The following is a 27,864-nucleotide window of genomic DNA, read 5'->3' as shown; positions in this document are numbered from 1 at the left end:
AAGAAATTTTAAATTTCTTCACTAAATGAGAATAGAAACATAGCATATTCAAATCTCTGGGACACAGTGAAGGCAGTTTTAAGAGGAAAATTTTTAAGTCTGAGTGCCTACATAGAAGAATCACAAAGATGCCAAATAAAAAGTCTAGCAGTGCATCTCTAGGTCTTAGAAAACCAAGAATAAACCTTTCCAAAACTAGTAGAAGGAAAGAAATAATAAAGATGAAAGCTGAAGTTAAATAGAAAATAAAAACTACAAAGAATCAATGAAACAAAGAGTTCTTTGAAAAGATTAACAAAATTGATAAACCATTAGTCAAAAACTAATCAGAAAATAGAGAAGATCCAAATTAATAAAGTTCAAGGGGGAAAATAGGAAATATCACTACAGACATTACAGAAATCCAGAGGATCAATAGAGAATATTTTGAAAATGTATATTCCAATAAATTAGAAAATCCAGAAGAAAAGAATAAATTTATAGACACACATGACTTTCCAAAATTGAACCAAGAAGTTACTGAAAACCTAAATATACCAATAACAAACAATGAGGTCAAAACAGTAATAAAAAGCCTTCTGAGAAAAAAAAAAAAAAAGCCCAGAACCAGAGAAATTCACAGCTGAATTCCACCATACCTTTAAAGAATAAATAATGCCACTACTTCTAAACTTATTCCATGAAATAGAAAAAGAAAGAACATTCCCAAATTTATTGTACAAATCAGTATCACCCTGATACTAAAACCAAATAAAGACACATGAAGGAAAGTAAGGAACAATATCCTTGATGAACATAGATGCAAAAATCCTTAATAAACTATTAGCAAATTGTATTCACTAACACATTAAGAAGATTATGCAACATATTAAAGTTGATTTCATTCCATGGATACAAGGATGGTTCCATATGCAAATCAATAAACATAATTCATTACACAAATAGATCCAAGGACAAAATCACATGATCATTTCAATAAGTGCAGAAAAGACATTCAACACCTATTCATTATAAAAACCCTGAAGAAACTAGGGATAAAAGGAACTTATCTCAACATCATAAAAGCGATATGTGACAAACTCAAAGTCAACATCATACTGGATGTGGAAGAATTGAAAAAATTTTGTCTGTAATAAGAAAAAGAATAATGATGTCCACCCTCACCACTCCTATTAATATAGTACTTGAAATTTTAGCCAGAGCAATTAGACAAGGGAGGGAAAGATGAGATACAAATAGGAAAAGAAGGGCTGGGGATGTGGCTCAAGCGGTAGCGTGCTCGCCTGGCATGCATGCTGTCCAGGTTCGATCCTCAGCATCACATACAAACAAAGATGTTGTGTCTGCCGAAAACCAAAAAATAAATATTTAAAAAATTCTCTCTCTCTAAAAAAAAAGCAAATAGTAAAAGAAGTAAATTACTACTAATCTTCCACTTAGATAATCCCAAAAACTCCACTAGAAGATTTCCAGAGCTGATAAACAAATTCAACAAAGTAGCAGAATACAAAATTAACATACAAAAATCAATAGCTTTTCTATACACCAATAATGAATCTACTGATAAAGAAATAATTCTATATACAATAGGCTTAAAATAAATCTAACTAAAAGGTGAAAGATCTCTACAAAGAAGATTACAGAACACTGAAGAAAGGAAGAAAGACCTCCCATGTTCTTAGAGAGGTAGAATTAATATTGTTAACATGTCCATATTACCAAAAGCAATCTACAGATTCTATGAAATTCCCACAAAATACCACTGACATTCTTCACAGGTCTAAAAAAAAGCAGTTTTATTATGGAAGAATGAAAAATCCTGAATAGCCAAAACAGTTCTGAGCAAAAAGCAATGCTGGAGGAATCACAATACCCAATTATAATACAAAACTACAGTAAGAAAAACAGAATGGAACTCGCATAAAAATAAACCCACGGATCAGTGAAATAGACAACACAGAGACAAACCCACATATATACAGACATCTGTCTGATCCTTGAAGTCTCAAAAACACATCAAAGAAAAGACTTTTTAACAAATGGTGCTGGGAAAATCAGATATCTGTATGTAAAAGAATGAAACTAGACCCTTCTCTCTCACCCTGCAGAATAGTCAAGTCTATATTGGTCAAAGACCTAGAAGTTAGACCAGAAACTTTGCAATGCTAGAATAAAACATAGGGTCAACACTCCAATATTAATTAGCACAAGCAATAGATTCTTCAGTAGGACTCCTAAAATTAATAAATGAGATAACATCAAATTAAAAGGCATCTACATGGCAAAGGAATAAATCAAAGAGCCTACAGAATGGGAAAAAATCTTCCAGTTGCTCCTCCAACAGAGGATTAATATCCAGAATGTATAAAGAACTCAAAGAACTTAACAGCAAAGTAACCCAATCAATAAATGATCAAGTGAACTAACAGATACTTCCCAAAAGAAATATAAATGGCCAATAAACACATGAAAACGTGTTTAACATTTTTAGCAATCATTTACAAATCAAAACTATACTTATTAGGATAGCAGTCATCAAGAATACAAATAATAAATATTGGAGAATGTCGGGGGGAAGTACATTCACATATTGTTGACAGGACTGAAAATTAATACAATCACTGTAGAAATGAAGAAGATGAGTACTCAAAAGACTTGGAATGGAATCACCATATGACCCAGCTATTCTATACCTGGTATTTATCCAAAGAACTAAAGTCAGCATACTATAGCAATACATGCATTCCAATGTTCATATAGTGCAATTCACAATAGTCAAGTTATGGAACTAGCCTAGGTGTGTCCATCAACAAATGAATAGATGAATAAAATGTGATATATACACACAATGGAGTTTTATGCAATCATAGAAAATGAAATTAATATCATTTGCAGGAAAATGAATAGAAAAGGAGAACATCATGTTAAGTGAAATAAGCCAGACTCAGAAAGTCAAGGTTCATATGTTTTCTCTTGTATGTGGAAGCTAGAGAGAAAAAAGCAAGGGAAAAGGGATCTCATGGCAGTAGAAAGTAAACCGATAGAGTTGAAAAAGGGAATCACATGGGGGAGAAGGGAAGGGTAAGGGCAGGGGGAATACTGAGGAATGAACTGACCAAATTACATTATGTGCATGTATATTTCACAGTAAATCCCACTATTATGTATAATTATTATGTGCCAATGAAAATTTAAAAATAAAAACCTAAAAATGTATTTAATATACCTAGCCTACCAAACCTCATAGCTTAACAACACAGTACATTGTAGAGTATCAGTCATACCCTTGTTATTACAAGGTTTACTGTGAGTTGTGGCTTGGTGTTGATGACTGCCTATTCAGTTTCTCCTGAATGCACATCACTTTTCCACCAAGATGAGAATAAAGAAAAAAATCATAAGTCAAACCATTGGAAATCATTTGTTTATCCCAGCTCAATCAGAATCTCTTTTAGATATTGAAATCAAGTCTAAGTTGGCCCCAAGATATCTGAGCCAAATATTACATCACTATAGATACTTGAAATGTTAATGATAATATAATATAAAAGAAGGGGCCTAAATAATGCCCTGAACAAAAGGAGAAACATCCTTATTCTTGATGGTATTATATATTATATTATATGTTACATTATATATATTATTATATAATAATTACAAGTAATTATATCTGATCTTTGAGTTCAAGGAAAAGAGATACTAAGATTCTACATTGAGTTTTATTATTATTATTATTTTCATTGTAGGTGGACATAATACCTTTATTTTATTTATTTATTTTTATGTGGTACTGAGGATCATACCCAGTGCCTCACATGCGATAGGCAAGTGCTCTACCTCCTGAGCTATAATCTCAATACCCTGCATTGAGTTTTAATCTAATCCAAAGACATACACGTGTGTACACACACTTCAAGAGTCTGTGTATTACAATATAATTTGTTTCCCTCATAATCTTTTATGTATTTTATGTAGTTAAGAATTTTATTCTAAGAATAATTCTGATAGGCCACAGGAAACTGCCAAAAGAACCCATAGTGCATATACATAAAAAGTTAACATGCTATGCTAACATCACTTCATTTTTCTGGTAACAAATTTTTATAAGGACAAAAATCTTTAGCTACATGTTCCTAATTCTAAAAGAGCTTTGTACTTCCATGCTGATTAAGGCAATTCAAATTAAGCAGTGATATAGGCAACAGGTTGATGAGTAATAATATTTGATATGGCAAATATAATTTACCACATTAAACAAATACAGAGTTCTACAACAACATTCTAACAAATGTAGCTTTCTATAAAAAGTATTGATAGTCTCAGTGTCATAAGATCTTTATATCCTTCAAAGTATAAAAATTTTTTAAAAGAATGAAATCCCATCATTTGCAACAACATAGGTGGAACTAGAAATCATTATGTTATGTGAAATAAACCTGGCATAGAAAGACAAGTATTACATGATCTCACTCAAAAGGTAAAATCTGAAAGAGTTGATCTCATAGAAATTGAGAATAATCATGGAGGCCAGGGAGAGTATAGGTGGGGGAATGGTAAGGAAATGTGAATCAATGGATATTAAGTTACAGTTAGATAGAAGTGAGAAGTTCTGCTATGCTATTGCACATTAGGGTGATTGTATTAACCAATAATGTAATGTATATTTCAAAAAGATTGAAGGAATTTGAAAGTTTTCACCATCAAGAAATTATAAATGTTTGAGGGCCAGGTGCAGTGACACTCACCTATAATTCATGGACTCGGAAGGGTGAGGCAGGAGGATTGCAAGTTCAAAAGTCAGCCTCAGCAACTTAGTGATGCCCTAAGCAACTTAGCAAGACTGTCTCTAAATATAAAAAGGACTAGAGATGTGGCTAAGTGGTTAAGTGCCCCAGTACAAAAACAACAACAACAAAAAAAGAAATGATGTTTAAGGAGGTGAATGTACAAAATCTTATTTTATCATTACATAATGTATACATGTACTGAAACATTACATGGTACCCCATTAATATGTATACTTTTTAAATTTTTATATATCAGTTTAAAATAAATCAAAAAAAATCCCAAACAATAGATGGGCAAAATAATTTTTTTTTTTTTTTTAATAATGGGCAAAATAATTAAACAGAGATGGGTTGGGGCTGTAGCTCAGTGGCAGAGCACTTGCCTAGCATGTGCAAGGCACTAGGTTTGATCCTTAACACCATATATACAAATAAAATAAAGGCATTCTGTCCAAAAAAATGTAAATAATAATTAAACAGATGATTCTCAAAAGAAAAAAAACATAAGCAATCATCAAATATATGAAAAACGTTCAATAGCCCTAGAATCAGAAATGCAAATCCAAACTACATTGAGATTTTATCTCACTCCAATTAGAATGTCAGTCATCAAGAATAAAAATAATAAATGCCAGCAAGGATGTGGGGGAGGGGCTGGGGACATAGCTCAATTGGTAGAGTGCCTGCCTCACTTACACAAGTCCCTGGATTTAATCCCCAGCACCACAAAAAAAAAAAAAAAAAAAAAAAAAAAGAATGTGGGGGAATACACTCATACATTGTGGGTGGGACTACAAATTAGTACAACCAAGTTTGGAAAACAGTATGGAGATTTCTCAAAAAACTGAGTGGAACCACCATATAACCTAGCTATACACTTCTTGGTATTTATCCTGAAGAAGTAAGATCACCATATTAGACTAATACAGGCACATCAATATTTACAGCAGCACGATTCACAATACCCAAGTTGTGGAACCAGTACAAGTGCCCCTCAACAGATGAATGGATAAACTAAGTTATACACAACACACCATGGAGCTGTTAAGAAGAATGAAATTATGGCATTTGCTGGTTTAATAAATGGACAGATCCAGAGAACATCATGCTAAGGAAAAAAACCAAATCCATAAAGTCAAGGGTCCACTGTTTTCTCTCATATGTCAATGCTAGATCAAAAGGGGATAGTGGGCGGGCAGGGATCCCATAAAAACAGAAGGGAACTCAATGTAGTAGAGAAAGGGGATAAAGGGGGAAGAAGGAGGGGTGGGAGAAAACGGAATGAAATTGACCAAATTATACTATGTTCATATATGAGTATACCCACTGAATTTCATCTTTATGTATACCTAATAAAGCATCAACTTTTAAAAAATTTAAATAAATAGAAGAAAGGGCTGGGGATGTGGCTCAAGCAGTAGCGCGCTCTCCTGGCATGCGTGCGGCCAGGGTTCAATCCTCAGCACCACATAAAAATAAAGATGTTGTGTCCGCCGAGAACTAAAAAATAAATATAAAAAAACAAATAAATAAATAAATAGAAGAAAGACCAATAGAGTAGAGTAAGGAGAGCGGAGTGAAGGAGGAGGGGAAGAAAGGTGGAAGTACTTAGAGACTGAAGTAAAGCAAATTATATTCCACTCATGTATGATTATGTCAAAGTAAACCCCAATATTATGTATTGCTATAATGCACTAATAAAAACATTTTAAAAATTAAATTTTAATTTTTTTAATATTACAGGAAAACTTTTGGTGCTTTTGTAAAGACATTCAACTTCCTGACAGTAAAACAATATATTTAACTAAACATAGAAACAAATATATAATTTTATATATAAAAAATATTTGTAATATATAAACATATATCTAATTGTTCTTTTTTAAAAAATATTTATTTTATTAGGTGTAGATGGACACAACACAATGCCTTTTTTTTTAATGTGGTGCTGAGGATCGAACCCGGGTCCTGCCCATGCTAAGCGAACGCTCTACCTCTGAGCCACAATCCCAGCCCCTATCTAATTGTTCTTTGTAGTTTCAAAAGCAGTAATATGACTAGCTTCTTCATTTTTACCAAAATTTTTATTAAACCATAATTTCTAATTTTGATTTTCATTTAATTAAGGAGCATATAATATATTTTGGAGGGGGCAGTAACTGGGGATTGAGCCATTACAGGTGTGTGCCACCACACCTGACAGGGAGAATCCAATATACTTAAGTTTGGTGATTACTTCTCAATTTAAACTTGTCTTAGTTCAGGCTGCTATAACAATGAGGCCATGGATTAGGTAGTTTAAGCATTTGCTGGATGTGGTGGTGCACACCTATAATCCCAGTAGCTCGGGAGGCTGAGGCAGAAGGATAGCAGGTTCAAAGTCAGCCTCAGCAACAGCAAGGTGCTGAGCAACTCAGTGAGACCCTGTCTCTAAATAAAATACAAAATAAGGCTGGGGATGTGGCTCAGTGGTTGAGTGCTCCTGAGTCAATTCCTGGTACCTGCCCCTCCCTCCCCAAAAAAAAAAAAAGCACTTATTTCTCAGTTTTGAAAGCTAGGAAATCCAAGATCAAGGTTCCAGCAGGTCGAGTATCTGGTGAGGACTAACTTTCCAGTTTGTAAATGTCTGTCTTCTCATTATACATTGTGCAAGGCAGAGGGAAGAGATAGTGGAAGCAAGTGCTCTCTCTTTTTTTTTCCCCCCCCAAAAAAGCTCTTCCTTGTTTATTCTTTCAAGGACACTAATCCCATTCATGAGGGCTCCACTCTCATGACCTAATTATCTCTCACAGGTTCCACCTTCAGACATGGTAACATTGGGGATTCAGCTTCAATATATGGATTTTGAGAGGACATAAACATTCACTCTACAGCAAGAATATATTCACTGTGTGCCTTATTTAAGGCACCTCATTAAGGTTTTCTTTCATAGGATTTCGCAAGTTCTCAGTCTAAAAATTTCTGTACAGCCTGGAAAAGTTAAACGTGGAATCAACAAAAGAGCCCAAGCTTTTTAATCTTTGAGAACCACATGGTCTCTATCAAAACTACTCAAGTCTGCTACTATATTATAATAACAGCCACAAAAAAAATATAGACAATGACTATGGTTGTGTTTTAGTAAAACTTCATTTACAAAACAACCAATGGGACAGATTTGGCCTGCAGACCATAGTTTGATTACCCCTGAATTAATCCATTGTCTGATTAATATATCATCTTAAAGTAAAATATGAAACATAGTATAAATGGTTTAGTTATTTTTTTTTAAATCATTTCTTTTTAATATATATTTTAGTTTAATATATACTATTTGATCCTAAACCTCTGAACTATTCTAATGCTTATAATGCCATAAGTTCTTACTAAACAAAATAACCAGTTGGGGTAGGACAGGGGAGGTAAAAGATAATTTGAGATACTTATTAATTACTGTGTAAGGTAGGTAATAATTGATAGTATTCTGTATAAATTTCACATTTCTTTTATGGGGAAATCTATCTTATTGTACATTTTATTTTTATATATGTGTGTAACAATTATTTTTAATTATGTGTTTCCATTCTTGCATTTCCTTGCATTCTCAGTCTCTCATTCCTCTAATTAAACATTATGTTCTCATTTTTGCTTTCCCCTTAGAACACAGACCACTTAGATAGACACCTTACCTTTCAAAACGTAAGATTCAATTGATCAGACCAAAATCTCTTACAGTATAGTTTTCTAAATATTTTTTGAATACATCTTTCCCCACCTTGAAAACCCATGAGAGTAAGCAGTAGGATTTTGTATTCCACACTTCATTAAAAATATCTTGGGCTGGGGATATGGCTCAAGCGGTAGCATGCTCGCCTGGCATGCGTGCGGCCCGGGTTCGATCCTCAGCACCACATACAAACAAAGATGTTGTGTCCGCCGAAAACTAAAAAATAAATAATAAAACATTTTTTTAAAAAAAATCTTAAATTTACCCATTTTGAATAGGCACAGGGAAAGAGTATAGAGAAGAATATTGTTTTCATTCCACATGAATTAGTATTTTTTCTGTATTGCAAACCATTTATACCACAGTAGTCCCCGTGCTTATTATCCACAGGGGATATGTTTGTTCCAAGACCTCCCCAATGGATGCTGGAAATCTCTAATAGTACGAAACCCTATATACACACACACATACACACACACACACACACACACACACACACACACACACTGTGATTGTTGATTTGATAACCAATAAAGTTACTAAATGACTAGACAGGTAGCATATGCTGCATGAATATACTAGTCAAAGGCATGATTTACATCCTGGGCATAATGGAGCAGCCAATGAAAGATTTCATGATGCCACTTAGAACAAACATTTTAAAACTTAAATTGTTTATTTCTGGAATTTTCCATGTAATATATATTTTCAGCTGCTGTAAACTGAATGTAATTGAAAACACAGAAAGTGAAACTGCAGATAAGGTGGGATTTCTATACCTTCTAAGATATATTGCCAAGTTTGATGACTTCTTATTAGCCAAGTCCTATGGGTCTTGTGCTAGTTCTTATACTCTTAGATTCCCTTAATTCAATTTGCCAGCTGGCCTGTCCTCAAGTTTTATTAATACTGGGATGTGATTCTTTTTCCTTGCATTCAGTTTGATCTTTCAGTGTTATTTTCAGAAATTTATTTCTTCCTCTTTTATCAACTAATAATTATAGCACTATTCTCTTTGCCCTCCCTCCTAAGGGAGTTTTCCAGTTTTCATTTATATTTTACTAGTGTTTTAATTTGATGCCAGTGCTTGCTTCCTTACTTAATTCTAACTTAATCTTATAAGTATTACCACCTGGTTGATGGTTGCATCCTCCTCAAACTGAAGATCATGAGTACACAATAATCTCACATTTTATTTTCAGAATCCTCACTGTTGATCTGTTAGTCTGCCCATCAAACTTCTCCTCTAAAATAAAAACAATACCAGTGATTTATCTGTCTTCATGATCTATTTTATACTGTTTTATACTATTTTATTACTGACATGTCTATTTTATACTGTTTCCCCTTTTTTAGCTCAGTAACTCGCTAAGCATGATAGATTTCATTTCTCTTCACTGCCAAATCCCTTTACAATGCTCTATTCCAGTGGGATTACTATATATTTCTTTAAAACTTCTCCATTTTCAGTTTCCATGCTTTTAATCATGTATAAAATCTCAGATCAATTTTTTAATCTAAAATTAGTATTTTCCCTCTTATCGTTCTATTCAACTATCCACACTCATACAAATTCCTTAACAATAAATAGTATTTTCTAATTTTCCAGTATTCATTAACTTAAATTACTTGTATATGTATATAATGAGGCTAGCACTGATCCCTGTCTTCTCTTGAGCTTTTAATCAAGCAATAAATACATAAAATAGTTTGACTTCACTTTTCTTTCTCCTAAGTGAACTAGAATATACTGAATTGTATACAGCCAATAAGCTATGAGTAACTGACTAGGCATGAAGAGCTGTATATTATCACAGTAGATTTCACTTATGCAACAAATATTCTCACTAACTGCTTGCTAGTATTGTAGACACTGATAATAAATACAGAAGTGAATAATATTAAGTGGGAAATATTAACTGGGAAAGCCAGGCCACTCAATACATTAACAACCAGACAAGTTTGAACCCATAGGACCTGTGCTACTTCTCACGTGGTAGATACTAGCTACATGCAACTATTTAATTTCAAACTTAAATTAAATTTAAAATTTAGTTTCTCATTTGCAATTAGCCACATTTCAAGTATAGCCTCGTGTGACTACTTACTAGTGTATGTGACTTTGTAGATATAGAATATTTTCACCAACATAGAAAATTCTCTTAGCACTACTTTAAAGATTTTGCAACAAATATGAAAAACTAAAAAGCTTGATCCCCTAAATAAAGAGCTAGCCAAAGTTCAGAGTGCCAAAAATGTAGTCTCTATGATCCAACTGACTTTTTTTATAGCTTTTTAACCACAATTTATAATTATCTCTTAATAATTCTGGACTCAGTTGGGTATATCTCATTTAGGGTCTCACTTGTGGTTGCATTTCATTGTCAGCTTGAAGCTGTAGCCATCAGAAGACTTGCCTAGGCTGTATGTCCTAGCAGGCACCCAAGGAATCTTCACACACACACAAAAATCCCAGATGATCCAGATATATGGAATTACTTTATAGATTATACAGCAGAAGTACCTTACAAATAAATACCAGTCCGGACATTCCTGTTTTTTAGTTATTTTTTAGTTGTAGTGGGACACAATACCTTTATTTATTTATTTTTTTATGTGGTGCTGAGGATGGAACCCAACCCAGGGCCTCGAACATGCTAGGCAAGTGCTCCACCGCTGAGCCACAACCTCAGCCCTACCATTCCCATTTTGAAGAGCACTTTTGTGGGGTTTTTTTTTTAACTTTCTAAATGGCCTGCCAAGCACTACTACTCTTAAAAAACAAGTTTTTTTACAAAAAGCCTTAGAAGTTACTCATTGTTTAAATTCTCTTATGGGAGAGAGTTATGTTTTGTTCTTAAAATAGTAAAATGAATAAAATTTCAAATAGTACAGAAAAAAAAAACAAGTTTTTTAAACTCACCTGATGGAAGGAAATGTTATATAATACACTTGTAATTCATGGTGACATGTTCTTAATTTTATGTACTAAATATTATACTCTACACTAGACTAGAAATTCTCTAGTACAGGTGGTAAACTCTTGGAAAGCAGAGAGCAAGACTTTCTAAAGTTCTGAACTCTCCTAATAATCAGCTTCTCACTTCATAGCTTTCAAATTTAATTAGTACCACAGGATCTACAAGTATTTAGTAAATGTTGATTGATGATCTACATTCATCTACTCTAACTTACTCCTTTTTTTCCCTATACTTTTTTTCTGATCTTATTTTCTCTTTACTTAACAGACAGTGTGGAGCATTCATTATTAAGACAATTGGGCAGCTCTAGTCCAGCTCAACTGATTTCTTGTCCAATGATCCTTGTGTGACCAAGATCCAACTTCAAGGAACCGGCTAGAAGCTGCCCGTTGTGAAACTTAGGGTTAGTTAATAACTCACAATACTTTTTTATTCCACTATAAGCTGTCTAAATTTGATGAAATTTGCTTTTTCAGCTGTTTTAAAAAATTATTTAGATAGATGTGATATGTTTTTTATGTGTTAATCTAACTGTAGTGACATTTTCTACATGTTTTATCCATTCATAAATAATAACCACATTGGGAATAGTGAGGTGTCTTTCATTTTCTCTGCTTTGTGTTATTTTTCTTCTCAGTCTTTTAGATACTATATTCCATATCCTTTTATATTTATTTTAATTAGGATAAGAACCATTTCTAATTCTAATAGAATTCTAATACTTCCATAACTTTAGAACATAGTATATTATTTAGCCTTTATGATTTAGTCTTATTACTTTGATATTTTGTCATTTAATATGCTTTCATCTAATTTTTTATTTGTTACTGATACTTCTTATTTAACTTTGCTTCCACTGTGGTTTTCAGAATTTAAATAGTATTTATACTTCTTTTATTATAACATCTTCTAAATATTAGAAATATTATCAACATGGTCAATATTCTTGGCTTTTCATGTGATTAACTGTATTAAATTTTTCTCTAAGGTTTGAGAAAATACTATAACCCTCCTATAACATCATCCATTTGATAACAAATTTTACATAATATAGATTTACATCATAGAATTTTGATAAAAGAAGGGCTACCTCTAACATGATCCTGTAACATTGACTGACAGTCCACTATATTAATGTTCTTAGAATGCTTTAATCTTCTTACTACCTTATTTTTTACCAATATATCTATGTGATTAACTTTTAAAAAGACAATTAAATGTTTTCATAAAATACAAAATTATTTCTTGCACTAAAGGAAAACTTTAGGTTCCAACTCTAAAGCCAATTCATAATATAAAATTGGAATTGAAGCAGGGGGTTGTTGTTGAAAAGACACAGAACAAATCATAAGCATTTTTAATTACTAAAATTTCTATAGTACTACAAGAAATGTCCCTTTTATTTTCATTTACAGTTCTTTCACTGATCCCTAATTTTAGAAAAGAAAGAGGAAAGACTAAATATTGGCATGACCCTAATAAATTTAACTCTTCCCTGTCCTGTTCCAACCCTAAATGTTTTCCATGCTCAGCAGCAGCAGCAGAAATGACAGGACATAAACCCTAAAGTTCTTTCCCAGTGAGTCAAATAGTGTTTTTTTTTTAAACCATAATGAATATATTTGCCAATCAAATGGTTTCCTGAGAATAGTAAGACCCTATGAATGTATACTAGCATACAAGGATCTCATGTACATTAATTACCCTCAGTTTTAGAAATGTAAATAGACTAATAAGTCCCATAATGAAATTTTGAAAGTTTTTGTTCTGTAAGTAAAAATATTATTAAACACTGATGTTAGAGATTTTCTTTTAATAGCACTCTCATTAAGAACAAAAAAGTTAATGTTTTGATTTTCAAAATGTTAAACATGATGCTAAACAAATCCTGGACTGTTAATAAAAAATAATAATGTATTATTGGGCAAGGAATTTTGATAATAATTGATACCTAAGTGTGTTTTTTCCACAGTTATATGGAATATATGCACACACATAAACATTATATACATACATATAGATTGTATGTGTACATATGCACATTTTATATGTACACACCCATATATGGTTCCTACATGTATATTTTCTTAGAATTTATCTTTATTTTTGAGATTAGCAAAAACTTTCGACTTTTTTTTTTTTTTTAGTTTTATGTGGACACAATATTTTTATTTTATTTCTATGTGGTGCTGAGAGTCGAACCCAATGCTTCATGTATGCTAGGCGATAACTTTTATCACTGAGCCACAACCCTAGCCCCCTTTGGACTTCATTGACAATCTAAATATATGGATGGTATACGTCCTTTTTATTTATGTATCATTTATTTGTTTTTGTATTTGGTATTAAATCTAGAGCACTTAACCACTGAGCTAAGACCCAAGTCCTTTTTATTTATTTTTATTTTTTTGAGTCAGGGTCTCCCTAAATTGCTTAGGATCTTGCTAAGTTGCTGAGGCTGGCCTCAAAATTGCAATCCTCCTGCCTCAGTCTCAGAGTCACTGGAATTACTGATGTGTGCCTCCATACCCATCTATCCATTCTTTTTATGGCCTAGTGTGATAGCCCTAACACATTACTTCTATACAGATGAATTAAGAGGATGAAAATTCTCACACACATTAAGTGAAGTCCATTGTTACTTTTCTATTTTTGTAGTATTTCATCAATCAATAATTTTGAAAAGTAAGTGTTTACTTACTTAATACCCATATTGAAAAGCCAATCTAAAGAAATTATCCAAAATTCACTGTTTTAAAGTGAAACAGATGATACAAATATTAGTACATGTACTAAAATCACAAGGTAATGACTTTGCAACCTGTTTTTCCAAAATATCTAATGCAACTGAATACAAAAGGATCTTGGAAAATTAAGACTTTAACTTCTTCTGTCAGCTGATTTCAGAAGGATTGCTTGGAAAGAGGTATGATTTAATTTATAACAGTTTTATAAATTTCCACCAACAATGGCAGTACAATATTTTTGAACAAATTTATATAACTATAAAATAAAGAATGGGGTCACAAAAATTCTTTGTATTTTTCCCAGAAATTCTGCCTACATAACATTAAAATACAGAATCAAAGGATTGAAAAGGACTTTAGGAGAGCATCCAAATTCAACTTAAGATATCATGCTTCAATGTGCTCTATTGTTATAGTAAGTCAATGTCCGCTGGACCTATACTTTGACAAAATTTATTCTGGAATCCCTGAAGACTTAAAAAGGGCAAAAGAAAACTTTTTACCCAAAAGGTGGATATGAATAATGTTAATGCTGGTACTGTTTATTTCAACTTAATTGTTTCCGTCTCTGTTCATACCTCCCTAAAAAGATGTTTAAGTTTCCATCCTTCCATGTTGAAAACCACTCTGATTACCAGCTACAAGGGCTGCTGTTTGTTGGACCTGCTGTATATTTCTTGTCCCTTTGCTTTTATAGATTGCATAAATTTTGTATTTTATACATTCTTACTGGACCCTTTCAGAAATCAAGTGCTATTCAAGATTACTTGTTTTATTTCACATTGTCATTTTTTTATTTTCCCTTTCCATGTGACATTATCCTTCATTTTTCCATATATTAGTTTTGTGGTTATCTTGATATCACCCACTTTATGCCCTGTCAGGATCTGAAAATATAACTGGCATAAATTTCAAACTAGTGAACAGATAACTAGATAACAGACTTCTAATCTTAATCATTAGTATTAACTTCGAGGAGCAGTGGCTCACACCTGTAATATCAGTGGCTCAGGAGGCTGAGGCAGAATGATATTGCAAGTTCAAAGCCAGCCTTAGAAACTTAAAAAGGCCCTAAGGAATTTGCTGAGACCCTGTCTCTAAATAAAAAATAAAATGTAACTGTGGTTAAGTGCCCCTGGGTTCAATCCCTGCTATAATAAATAAAATATTATCAATATAATTGCCAAGGTTGATGATAGTTAACTAAAAATACATAGTAAAAGGCTGAATAGTTATTTTATTTAAGGTCTCACTTGTGATATATTTACATCTTATATTTTTTAGCTAAGAGAAGCCAAATTTTGATTATTTAATAATATTTTAGGGTGATTTTCTTAGTAAAGCTAGAATGTTAACCTCAGTTTTTCATTTCTATCAAGCTATATACCTGTAGAGTAATTGTTATTAGTATTTTAATAAAAGTGATATGGGTCACACACATCTCCTTGGTATATTTCGTCCCTTTGGAAAACAGAGGGTATGAGAAACAATCTCTCTCTATATAGAGTAGACTAAAGCCCTTCCTTTCCCTACCAACTTAGGGTCTTCTCCTCACTTCAGCCCTTTTACTTACTGTTTGCTCATCAGAGAAAATCTGGATGATCCTAGATTATCTTCTTCTGCATTTCCTCCTTTGTTAGATAAAACATCTCTTGTGGGGGAAATAATGCTTTTAGGAAATGATAGTTTTTTAATATTACTTTATAAGACAATCAAGTTTCTTACCTGAAGTATAAAGGCTTAGAAGTAACTAAGAAGTAACTTACGTTTTAGCTTTTATTTTATCCCATTACTTACCACTGGCAAGTTTTGTGGAAGTCTCTCTAAATCCTTGTCTCTCGTCTTTGATAGGCTTCAGTAGTCTAAAAGTTTTCCCATTGGAAAATTCCAAGCTAGAACCTAAACTGCACTCTTCCTATCCCATGAGTTGACTACTGTTTCATGATCCTACTAGTTAACTCTTCAATCTGGGAAATATTTGGTCTACTCACCTTTCCAGCTTTTGTTTTTGTACCAGGGATGAACATAGGGGTGCTTAACCACTAAGCTACATCCCCATTTCTTTTCATTTTTTTGAGATGGGGTCATGTTAAGTTGCTTATGGCCTTACTAATTGCCAAGGCTGGCTTTGAACTTGCAATCCTCCTGTCTCAGCCTCCTGAGCCACTGGGATTTCAGGCATGCACCACCAACATGCAGCCCCTTCCAGCTTGTTCTCCAAGTATCATATTCTTTTTTGAATCAGTTTTTTTTAAAAAACTCAAGTGTTCTGATGATGAGAAAGACCTACCTTTATTCTGACTTTTCCCCTTGCTAGCTACTAGTCGTTTAAGGAACCTCTACTTTTATTTTGGGTTGAATTTCTCTAAATTTTTAAGGATTTGATCTACCTAGTTTATTTAATCTTCTTGATTGAAAATGATAGAACTTAAGGATATGTATTATATACCCATTATTTGTATATTGTCTCTCATCTTTCAAATAACCCAAGTAAGCACAGTATTGTTTAATATTAATAGTTTTGCCCAATTCCAACCATATTACAAATGATTTAAACTCAAAGGATATTCCCATATTAAAAAATGCCCACAAGAAGCTAAATAAATTCTAGATTTGGAGAATTTCTCAAAAGTAGGAAAGGGGGAAGGAAGTATCCTTCTCTGCCTCAACTTTCCTAAGAAAAAATTAGAGACAATGCCAATTAACCCAAAAGGTTTAATCCAGTTTGGTAGAATTTTCAACAATATAAAATAACTTGAAAAAAGTCAAGCAAAATGGAGAAAAGATATGTGGACTAAAAATCTAGTTTAAATGAGCTAATTTGTATTTAAGATTGCCATTCTTGTTTTTCACAACTTCTTTCCTTCTTCTGTTTCTGAACCCCTTGGTACAAGTTTTTCAGTTTCCTAATAATAATACAGTAAACATTTTGTAAGTATGAAAAAGAGATCCAAGATAACTTTTGCTTGAATATGTAGTATTATAGCCTTTTAATCCTCAATTTGCTTTATACATTATAAATATTATGAGACAAATTAAAGATTAATTGAAATGAAAGATATGTTAATACACATCCTTTTATATATCTGTTTATTTTTTTAAAAAGGCTATCCTGTTTCCTCAAAGAATTTCATAGGTACACCCAAGATAACAATGAAATACAGACATTTTGCATGGCACATAAGATTCATATTTATGAAGACTGGGACTATCACAGTCTGAGTTACCTCAGCATTTTTTCATCAAATGGAACTTGTAATATTTAAAGTAATAGTGTTTTTACCTCACTCATGAAGCATTTGAGATAAAAATGTTACTAAATTCCTCCTTCAGTGTCTCAGCATATTTGAATTTCAGATGCTCTGTGAGATACAGTTGTTTATATCATCTTTTGTTGTTTTTTTTTTAATCCAGTTGAATATAATCTGGATCATCTGAAACTTTAGGCTTTGTGGTAATATAAGTTCCTTTATAGAATGCCTGGGTGATGGCGCTTTCTTTTATTATTCTCACACACATACACACACACACACACACACACACACACACACACACACACACACACATGTATATATACATGCATGTATAAATATAAAACAGGATAGCAGGGGAAATGTATATTAATTAGAACAGACAATCATTGTAATATTACTCATTAACAAGCAGTGTGGAACCAATTTTAAGTATCTGGACTAGGAGTTTGAGGCTACAGACAGGTTCTAATTTTTTTTAAATAATTTTTAGTTGTAGATGGACACAATACCTTTATTTATTTTATTTTTAAAAATATTTATTTTTTAGTTGTAGTTGGACACAATACCTTTAGTTTATTTATTTATTTTTATGGGTGCTGAGGATTGAACACAGGGCCTCAGATGTGCTAGGCAGGTGCTCTACCACTGAGCTACAACCATAGCCCCAGGTTCAAATTTTTTTAACGGATCAGATTTTGCAGGGTTTTTTTAAACAGATATCATCCCATTCCTTTGTAAAGTATCAAGCAAGCAACCAATAAATCCCCACATGTAATTAATACATCAAAATTTTGTGGACTTATTTCTAGTTGGAAAAAAATAACCAATATTTAATTTGTGAGACAAAGAAAATTCTGAATTCCTTGTTAAGATTTAGCTCTTACCATATCAAATGTTTAACTGATGCTTCCCTACAGAATTGGAATAACTGTATTTCTGTCTGCACTGATGGTCTTTAAAACATATATTTAAGTTCATCCACCCACCCACTAGGAAATAAATGACTTTATTATCTTATTAAGAATCCAAGGGGCTGGGATTGTGGTTTAGTGGTAGAGTGTTTACTAGCATGCATGAGGCACTGGGTTTGATCCTCAGCACCACATAAATGTAAAATAAAGATATTGTGTCCACCTAAAAATTTTAAAAAAAGAATACTGTAAAATTTCTGTTACTTCACAGTGCAGGCAGACCTGTTACCTGTGTGCCTATGAATATTATCATTTTCTAGTATTATGATGTGAAAAAACATTGGAAAGCTTTAGATAAGATGATGTGTTTGGTTTTTAGACTGGACTTTCTTAAGTTAACTTCTTTAAAGACTCTGATTTGAAATATAAACCTACTACCAGACAACCCATTTAATCTACTCGCTGGCCTCTTTAAAATGACATTCTAAATCACTTTCCCCTTTACTTAAATTTTGTATACCCATTTCAGAGGTATACAGAGAATTCCCTTTCCCTTGTTTTTTTTTTTTTCCTAAATATCCAGAATTTATCCTAAAGGTCATTTCTTCATATAAATCCTCCAGTTGATCTTCTTACTTTATTAAATATTCTTCAAATCAAATGTCTTCCTACATTCTAGGTGAAGGTAACTGACAACAGTTTTTACTGCCATAATTTAATATCAGAACATATAGTTTCAAAAAAATCTTGTTCATTATAAGTATAGTAATTTGTTGTTATAGTAAGACAGACTTGTAATTTGGGTCTATCTGAAGGAACATGTGTACTATTATAATTCCATCTTTTTGTGGTACTTGACATTGAACCTAGGGGTACTGTGCCACTGAGCTATATCCAGCCCATCCCCCTGCTTTGCTTTTTCTTTTGAGGCACAAGGTCTTACTTTGCTAAATTAACCAAGCTGACCTAGAACTTGTAATCCTCCTGCCTCAGCCTCCTAAGTGGCTAGGATTGTAGATCTATACCACCCACCCAGCTAACTCCATCTTTTCTCAAAGACAATTACATGTTCAGAGACTTGTCAAGTTCTAATGTGATTATTACCTTACTCTTTTCCAAAATATCACCATATGAACTCAGGATTAGGAGTCCTTATTCTCCAGCATATACTTCCTCTTGAATCTTGCTCCCACCTTCACAGATGAGTAAGAAACTTATATGATTTTGATTATCTTTACAGAAATCAAGGTTGTTTACCTATAGACGTGGTCCCCTAATGTTTTATCAGTCATGTCAAGATTTGCTTCTACTGTTGTTCCTTGTATAGTTCTTGATTTTGCTAATCTCTGCTCCAAGTTCTTAATTGGAATGATCATATACTTATCATTCAAATCAAGATACATAAGAGTGAAAGGAGGCACCAAAAATAACTAAAATAGGACTGGAGTTGTGGCTCAGTGGTAGAACACTTTTGCCCAGCATGGGTAAGGCACTGGGTTAAATCCTCAGCACCACATGTAAATAAAAAAAGGTATTGTATCCATCTACAATTAAAAATATTTTTTAAATAACTAAAATCATATAATTTTTGATGTTTACTGACCAATGAAATCTGACATATTAATAAACCTACAAAATCATTATATTCAAAAATTATTTTTCAAAAATAAAATTCTGACCATGCAATAGATCTAAAACTAGAATGTCTCAAGGAAATTGGAATGAAATATTATTACAAAATACATTAACACCTCTGTATCCACAGGCTTTGCATCTAAGATTCAATCAAATACAAATTGAAAATAATAAAAAAATTGTGCTGGTATTAAACAAATACAAATGCTTTTTTCCTTGACATTATTTCCTAAACAACACAGTATAACAACTATTTACATACATTTACATTGTATATGTACTAAGTGTTCTAAGTAATCTAGAGATGGTTTAAGTATATGAGAGGATATGTGTAAGTTATATACAAATACTATGCCATATTTTTTTTAAAGACTTAAACATCTGCATATTTTGGTATCTTCTGGGAGTACCTAGAACCAGTCCCCCATGTATACAGAGACATGACTGCAAATGTAACATTAAAGTAGAATAAAAAAGCATACTCTGAAAAGGATTAAGCTGTAGGGGTAGGCTTGAACTTCTCTAATACTTAACCATTAAAGCATTATGGCAGTTCAGTAGTAAAGCATCCCTGGGTTCAATCCCCCATACTAAAAAAAAAAACTTTGTTTTCCACTGTAGCCATTGATATAGTGCCCATATAAACTGACTAAATTATGTTTATATATAAGACTTTTTTTCTGTGATATAAACATGAAATAAGAAAATCATAGACTCAAATGAATCTCAGAGATTCTGTTATTCTATACACATGTATAATCTTAAGATATTAATCTTAAAATCTTGATAACAACCTGTATTAATTAAGTTTGCTATATAATTACAAGTAGTTTTACAGAAAAGCTTTGGTATTAAGTCAATAAGTATTAAAGTCCATGATAATCTTCCTTGGAAAAATTGAGTTACCTTTGGTGTTCATGGGCTGTAAAATCATGCCTAGAACACTTTTGCTTGCTTTTATCATTTCAAGGCAAGAGTAACACCTCACATTTACACACAGTACCTTATAAATCACAAGCACTTCATATGCATTACCTCATTTTATTCATTCCATATTTTTGTGAGATAAACAATGTTTTATAAAAGAACTGAAACTTAGACAGATTAAGAGAATTGCCCAAGATAACATTAAGTAGCAGAATTTCTAATAATAAATGGTAGCTGTTTAAGAGACAATCTTTAAAAGTATAATAATTTTCAAAATAATTTTTGTCCTATCCAAGAATTAATGGGCCATCTTTCACTTAATTAACTAAAATAAAATGTCTCTTCTAATGTCTTAAGTGGCTAGGAGTCACAATCAGAAAATATTTCAGTTCTAAAATAAGGAAATAAATTATAATAGACAGGAAACTGCTTAGTTATCTTTTATTAGGTAACCTAAGTATGAACTAGTATCCTAACCAAATAGTAGAAATCAAAATTATTTTAGAAATTAATTTTTTAGATGGCTCAACGAAAATTTTCTTTGGAAGAACTGTATAAGTACTCTGGGAAATGTAAGAAGGGTCAAAGGTGAGAAGAAGGAAAAATTTCAATCCCTCCACTAGCCTGTGCCAGTACACTCTTGGGAACATAGTACATTTCCAAGTGCTTTTGAATTCACAAAGTTCACAGGCATAAACAAATATTTTCTTTTTTCCCATTGTTCTTGCTAATAGCTATAGCTAGGCATGTATTAGTCTTTGTATAAACCTTCCATGTAGTATTTACTATTTAGAGAAAGGGTTATTCAAGTTTGTTTTTATTACATATTGACGACAGGTACCAGACTCATGCCACTGTTTATACTGATAAAATATGATGTAGTTCTAAAAGAAAAATGCCTATTATAATTGTTTACTGAAACATCTTAGCTCAAAAATTGTAAACAGGCTTAAAACTAAACGTAGCCTGAGGTCATTGATTGGAGGAGTTAATTTTCTCACAACAGTGTTACAACACTGATTTCAATTAACTGTCTTTATCTTATTACTACAATATTTCATGCTTTGTTTCTTTTTGAGTTGGAAACAACTTCACAAAGTATCTTTGAATGACTCAATAAAGTGTGTAATTACACAATTCAAAACATTTTTAATCCTTGAAGTATCTAGATCTGATATGCCACTTTTAAAAATCATCCATTGTTTTTATGACTTAATCCTATATTTACCTGTTCTAGTACTGACAGGTTGTTTCATTGTTGGTAGACATGCTCAAAGTCTTGGTAAGTCAATGAAGTGATCAAAGTGCCTCTATCATTTAAAGTGAAAATATAAGTAAACATGACTCTTTATAGAATTTTGCTTTATATCTTAGAAACATTAGTTCATTTCCCCTAATTACAGATAAGTTGCTAGATAAGTTCTTAAAGAGTAGTAAAATGTTTGTATTCAATTTTTGTTGTTATATGCAGGCTGGGCAGTTGAGTTGGCCTACATGCTATTTCAAAAGTTTTTTTTATCAACTTTGTAATATGAACTCTACTTTCTTCATGCCTTGTATTCTTGAATTGCAATATTCAAACTCAAGTCATTTAAGTAGGCAGAAGAAAATAATGAGATTTCTAGGCAAAATGATTTGGCTATACCTTGGTGCTCTGAAGTGCAGGCATTTTGTAATCCTTAAATTATACCTTAGCTAAAACTTCCTATTCTGTCTTAAGCAAATCAGAATCTCCAGCAAGCCCTCTGTACAGCAGTAGATCAAATAAAAATAAGTTGGAACATAGAGTCTATTTGTTGAATGTTTTAGTTAACAAAATAAAATGTTACTCTAATAACATGAAATACTATAATTCCCTGATAGGAATACCTTAATAATTACTGGATAGTTACTTCCTCACTGATTCGATCTAATTTTATATACCTTAAGTACATATATCTTTTTTGTAACAAATCTTTATCAAAGTTTAGGGACAAAACAAAATAAGTATAACCTAGTAATTTAGAAATATCATTGAACATGGCTGTTCACAAATCCCTTGTAGTGAGGCTCTTTGTATAGCTCTTAGCATGCCTCCCTGTCCAGTAAGCAGGTTATAAAATAACCTACTTTTTTCAGGGGAAATTTCCCAAAGCACACCTCAGAATTCAGGCCCAGTTAATCTGATTTTAAAATCTTTCCCTTAGTAATTATAAAATTAGAGCCATTTAAAATGCATTAAAACCCTAATTTTCTTTAAATCTCTTACTAGGAACCAAGGTTACATTCTGTGAGAAGAAGCTTTTCTCAACCTTCATCTGTAGGTTTGAAACCTCGATATTCTCGAAGCCCACACTTTCATCCTAGAAAAGATTTCAGAGCAGAGGATTCAATTATTACTCCACCTTCCTCTACTGATTCTGTTAAGTAGAATCTTGAATAACTATTTTGTCCAACAGTAGTAAATAACTAGCCCCATATGTGGTCTACTAACAAATGAGGATTTGAGATGTGCTAAAGTTAAAAATGTTTTTGCTTTTTTAAGGGAATTAAAGAAATCTTAGTAGCCAGAATATTGGAGATGCAGGATTAAATCATGGTTTCCTTTATTAATTTATATACTTAACTAATGTAGGTTTGTAACCTATACCAAATATAAGAAAATTTATAAGACAACAAATATCTTGATTAAAGTTTGGAAAATTTTGTCATCATCTGGCTATTTTACCAACATGATAATCTCATATACTTTACTGTTTGGATTTTTCAATTTTATTCCAGGTGTTTCATATTTGTAGACATAGCCATGACATATACAGAAAATCTTAGCAACAGACCATTTGTTGTAACATAGTAAAATTTTTAAAAACACTCTCTCTTTAGGGAGATAAAATGTAGTAGATTCTAGCTTCCACATTATTTTGGTTTCACTGTATTTAGATTTGTGTATAGTTTAACTATATTAAACGGTTTTGATAAAACATTTGAAACTCTAGATTTATATTGGAAATTTTGAGACATAAACACATCAAAATTATAATCTATGTATTATAAAATATCCAGAAATCTGTTATATTGTGACCATTTGTTTCATACCAATTTCTACAGCCAAAGTTGACACTATTCTATACTTAAAGATTATCTTCCTATTTCTGGCCCTATTTTGTCATTTACCCAGGAAATATAAGGGTTTTTGTAGCATCTTAGCAAGTATAAGCATCACTATGTATATCATGTCAGATTTGATATCTATTTTTTAAACACAGTGACACTATCAATAGTCCTTTTTATCTTTCATTCAGATCTTAGTTGGTGAGATTTCTAGAGTTTTAAAACATTAACCTTAACCAAATAAAACTTACCCATATTTCACTTTCAAATCCAAAGAAGCTATGATTGCCTTTTTTTACAGAATTTTTACAGATTAAAACCAGCCACACCAACTTTTCTGTAAATGCTTCCTGTTTGCCCTATATCCCAACTTTCTTCTATAAAAACATGATAATCCTTTTGTAGAAGACTAGATTATTAATAAAACAATAAAAATAAGTCATAGAAATAAGCAGTATTTAAATTGTATGGAAATTGATTCTAGAACTTAGTGAAATTTGATTGCATAGTACAAGAATTTCAATATTTTTATTTCTTGTCTACACCAAGTTAAATTAAAGTTTGGAAAATTTTGTCGTCATCTGGCTATCTTACCAACATGACAATCTCATATACAACTTTACTGTTTGGATTTTTCAATTTTATTCCAGGTGTTTCATATTTGTAGACATAGCTAACCCTTGCTTACAAACTCTCTTATAGTATCAGGAAGGTGATAATCCAATAATAATTTGGAGTGATTATTTCATCCTGCCTCAAAAAGAATAATGGGTGTGTGTATATATATATTGGTTATATTATCCTAATATTTCTGAGCTAAAATATTTAGGTCAAGTAATAAAATGTAATGCCTAATTATATTAAAGAATATTCAGGTACATCCTAAGGCTACTCCCTCAATTTAAGAAAATTTCATTTTGCTGCAGTTACTTTGAAAGTAACATACTGTGTGTTAAGACCCAGTATTCTGTTACTAAAGCACTGGTCAAAATATCATGAAACAATCTATTTAATTCTCAGCTTTTCTGGCATTTTTATGCATACAATTTAATCCTATATTTATTATTCCCACTTATTCAGCATATATCAGGCATTTTTGTTCTAAAACTTTTGTAAATTTCAAGAGTCTGAGAGTTTACTTTGCTTCCAAAAAGGGTTTTCATTAGCTAATTTGTTTTAGGTAATTGTGTTTTTTACCCAAAGGAATTGTTACTTCCATACTACTTTCACTAAATTCTGTGAAGCTTACATTTCTCTGTCTAGATTATAAAATATCGAACAGAGGTAATATGAAAATATATTAATATAACTTCCCCTAAAACTACTGATTAAATTGTGAAACCTTTTTCTTATTTTATAGATAATGTAACATATTCATGATAACAAAAACAACTGCTTTAATAACTATAAAAGATCAATGTTTTGGCTTTTAATTATTGAGGTCCTTTTTATAAGTCATGATATAAAAATGAACAAAGAAATGGAGACTAAAACCTCATTCTTAGCCTCAGATAGTTCTGAAACAACCAGTTTATAAAAGACAGTATATAAAGGAAATGTTTAATTAATATTAAAAAGTATTACCTAAAAAAGTATCTTTTTTCCTTTGGTGTTTTGGGAAAAAAAATCTAAAGAATAATTTAAAGTGTTCATTAATCATTTGAGTGGTTTAGTACTTACAATATGTTTCTTGCTAATCATATTAGGATCTTTGTTTTTAACATGTCTAACTTTGGTACCAAAGCAAAGAATGCTATACGATGTCTACTTATATAACATATATTTAGCAACATGTAAAAGAAAATTTCCTAAATCCTTATTAGTATCTGACCATTATGCAAAATTTTTAAGATACTAATAATACATGTAAATTTTTTCTTCGATATGTAAATACCCGATACTGTCTAGCAAAGTTAACCTCAGTAATATTTTACACAAGCTCCATCCAACAGTTTATGAAAATAGCTTTCAATTAAAATAACATAGTAAATCTCTTTGTCTAAGTAAACTCAGCAACAGTCCTGTGTACCAAAGAAATATTTATGTCTGTGCCCTGCTTATGTTATAATCTTCTGAAAATTTGCTTACTGTTCAGACTTACACATATTTATATATTGAATAATTAAACATCTACCTCAACAAACTTATGGATGATGGGTTTTGATAACTTGGTTTAACTTGGCTAGCCCCATTCTCATTATTCTCAATGTTAAATAATAAGTCTCCACTATTTTTCCATCTGAAATCACGTTGATTTCCTAATTTTTACATTTAGCTATATAATTATACATTTACTAGTTTTTATGCCACAGATCTGATAGCTCCACCTTTAGATAATCTCCTTGGATTATGGAAAAAGGAAGTTCTCCTTAAGCTAGAAAACTAATATTATGACATCAGTTACATCCAAAAATATTTTACTTAAAATTGAATATGAATCAACTCCTTTCTGGAGACTGATTTAATATGAACAATATTAAATAAGAAAAATCTTCCTATTTTAAGGATTAGGTAACCATTACCATTTTATACTAGGTTAGACAATACCATAATGAATGTTAAAAATACTTCCTTTATTCCAAGCAAAAAATACTTCTTCCAACTCTGAAATGGCATGAAAATCCAACCATCAGCTTTCATACAATTAACCATACATATTTTTAATAATTAATTTCATGTTAGTACTTACAATCTTCTTTTATAACACTAAAATAGGCTTTTTACACATTGTAATTTTAATTACATCCCATGTAATGAGTTAAAAACAAAACAGAACTTAGTACTAAAAAGTTCTGTATCTCATTTAAAATATTAGAAGTTTCTAAAAAATAAGTTTTATAGAAATTTAAATATAAAGAGTTAATACACTAATTTCAATTTACCAGGATTGAAGGTTCTTTACTCTATAAAAGCCTTTATAAAAATTTCTTTAATTGACTTCTAAAAATTTCTAAAATATGTTATATAGGACCATTTTTATGATGTATCAGTCTGATACTGCAACAAGTCATAACTTACTCTGCATAAAGAAACTGAAAAGTATCCATCCTGTCTCACTAACTATAGGACTTTGTTGCCTGCATTTAAACAGAATCCTGAAGAAACTTTAAACATAGAATTAAAATTAAGGGGTTTTTTTTGGCCTTCCTACCTAACCAGGATTTTAATACCTTACATATATTTTTAAAGTACATTTTACATAATAACTAAGAGACCTACATAAAAATAGATGCATTACATTTCTTCAAGGTACAACTCATGCCAACAAAATAACTACATTTAATAAAATAATGTGAAACTTAACACTAAGTATTCTTTATGCAATTCATAATAAAGTCTCTAGTTTGAGGGGCTAAGAAAATGTCTCAACTATGATACAAGGTATAATTTATCAGAAATTATCTAATATGTGGTATTTTAGCCAATAAAGGTATATTTGCTTTGGTAATAACTGCAGTCAAAGGGCATTTAATCTGGTTTCTGCAAGCTTGTTAGGAAAGATATTGTAAGAATACAGTAATGTTCAGTAAAGTCATAGAACTTAAATTGTTAGTAATTAAGTTCATTTGTATTAAAACTGTATGTATGAAATGGAAAAGTTTTAGTGTTTGGCCTTTAATAAACTTCTTTGGCTTTGTTACTATAATAGTCAATTCAAATAAACTTGATTATTATTTTCATGTTTAGAGATAAATGTGTATTTAAAGCATTAATTCGTAAAAATATTTCAAAATAACTTAGATTTCATGACTTTTTAACAACATACTTTCAGTTAGAAGAGAAATACTGGATTCTAGAATTTAAAGCACTATTTTGGAAATAATAA

At 31.6% G+C, this 27,864-nt stretch overlaps 1 protein-coding gene across 3 annotated transcripts in view; it reads left to right on the top strand.

Moving 5' to 3' along the window:
- The window catches only part of Boll (boule RNA binding protein), a 63,642-nt gene extending 36,861 nt beyond the window's left edge, over positions 1 to 26,781 (top strand). Inside the window, exons 11-12 of one of the 3 annotated variants that reach the window (XR_013424221.1) lie at positions 11,742 to 11,877; positions 23,200 to 23,332. Coding sequence is in view for 2 of the 3 variants with exons in the window: in XM_040294659.2 (XP_040150593.2) it covers positions 23,200 to 23,358 (159 nt within the window). In the remaining variant the exon portion in view is untranslated. Of the gene's footprint in view, positions 1 to 11,741; positions 12,216 to 23,199 lie in introns of those variants that run through there. The other 2 variants (XM_040294659.2, XM_005324335.4) reach the window with 2 other exon arrangements.
- Positions 26,782 to 27,864: the final 1,083 nt, after the last annotated feature.

The sequence above is a fragment of the Ictidomys tridecemlineatus genome, chromosome 7 (assembly GCF_052094955.1).
Source record: "Ictidomys tridecemlineatus isolate mIctTri1 chromosome 7, mIctTri1.hap1, whole genome shotgun sequence".
Lineage (NCBI taxonomy): Eukaryota > Metazoa > Chordata > Mammalia > Rodentia > Sciuridae > Ictidomys > Ictidomys tridecemlineatus.
The sequence above is the reverse complement of the archived record's forward strand: the minus strand, read 5'-3'. Positions and strand labels throughout refer to the sequence as shown.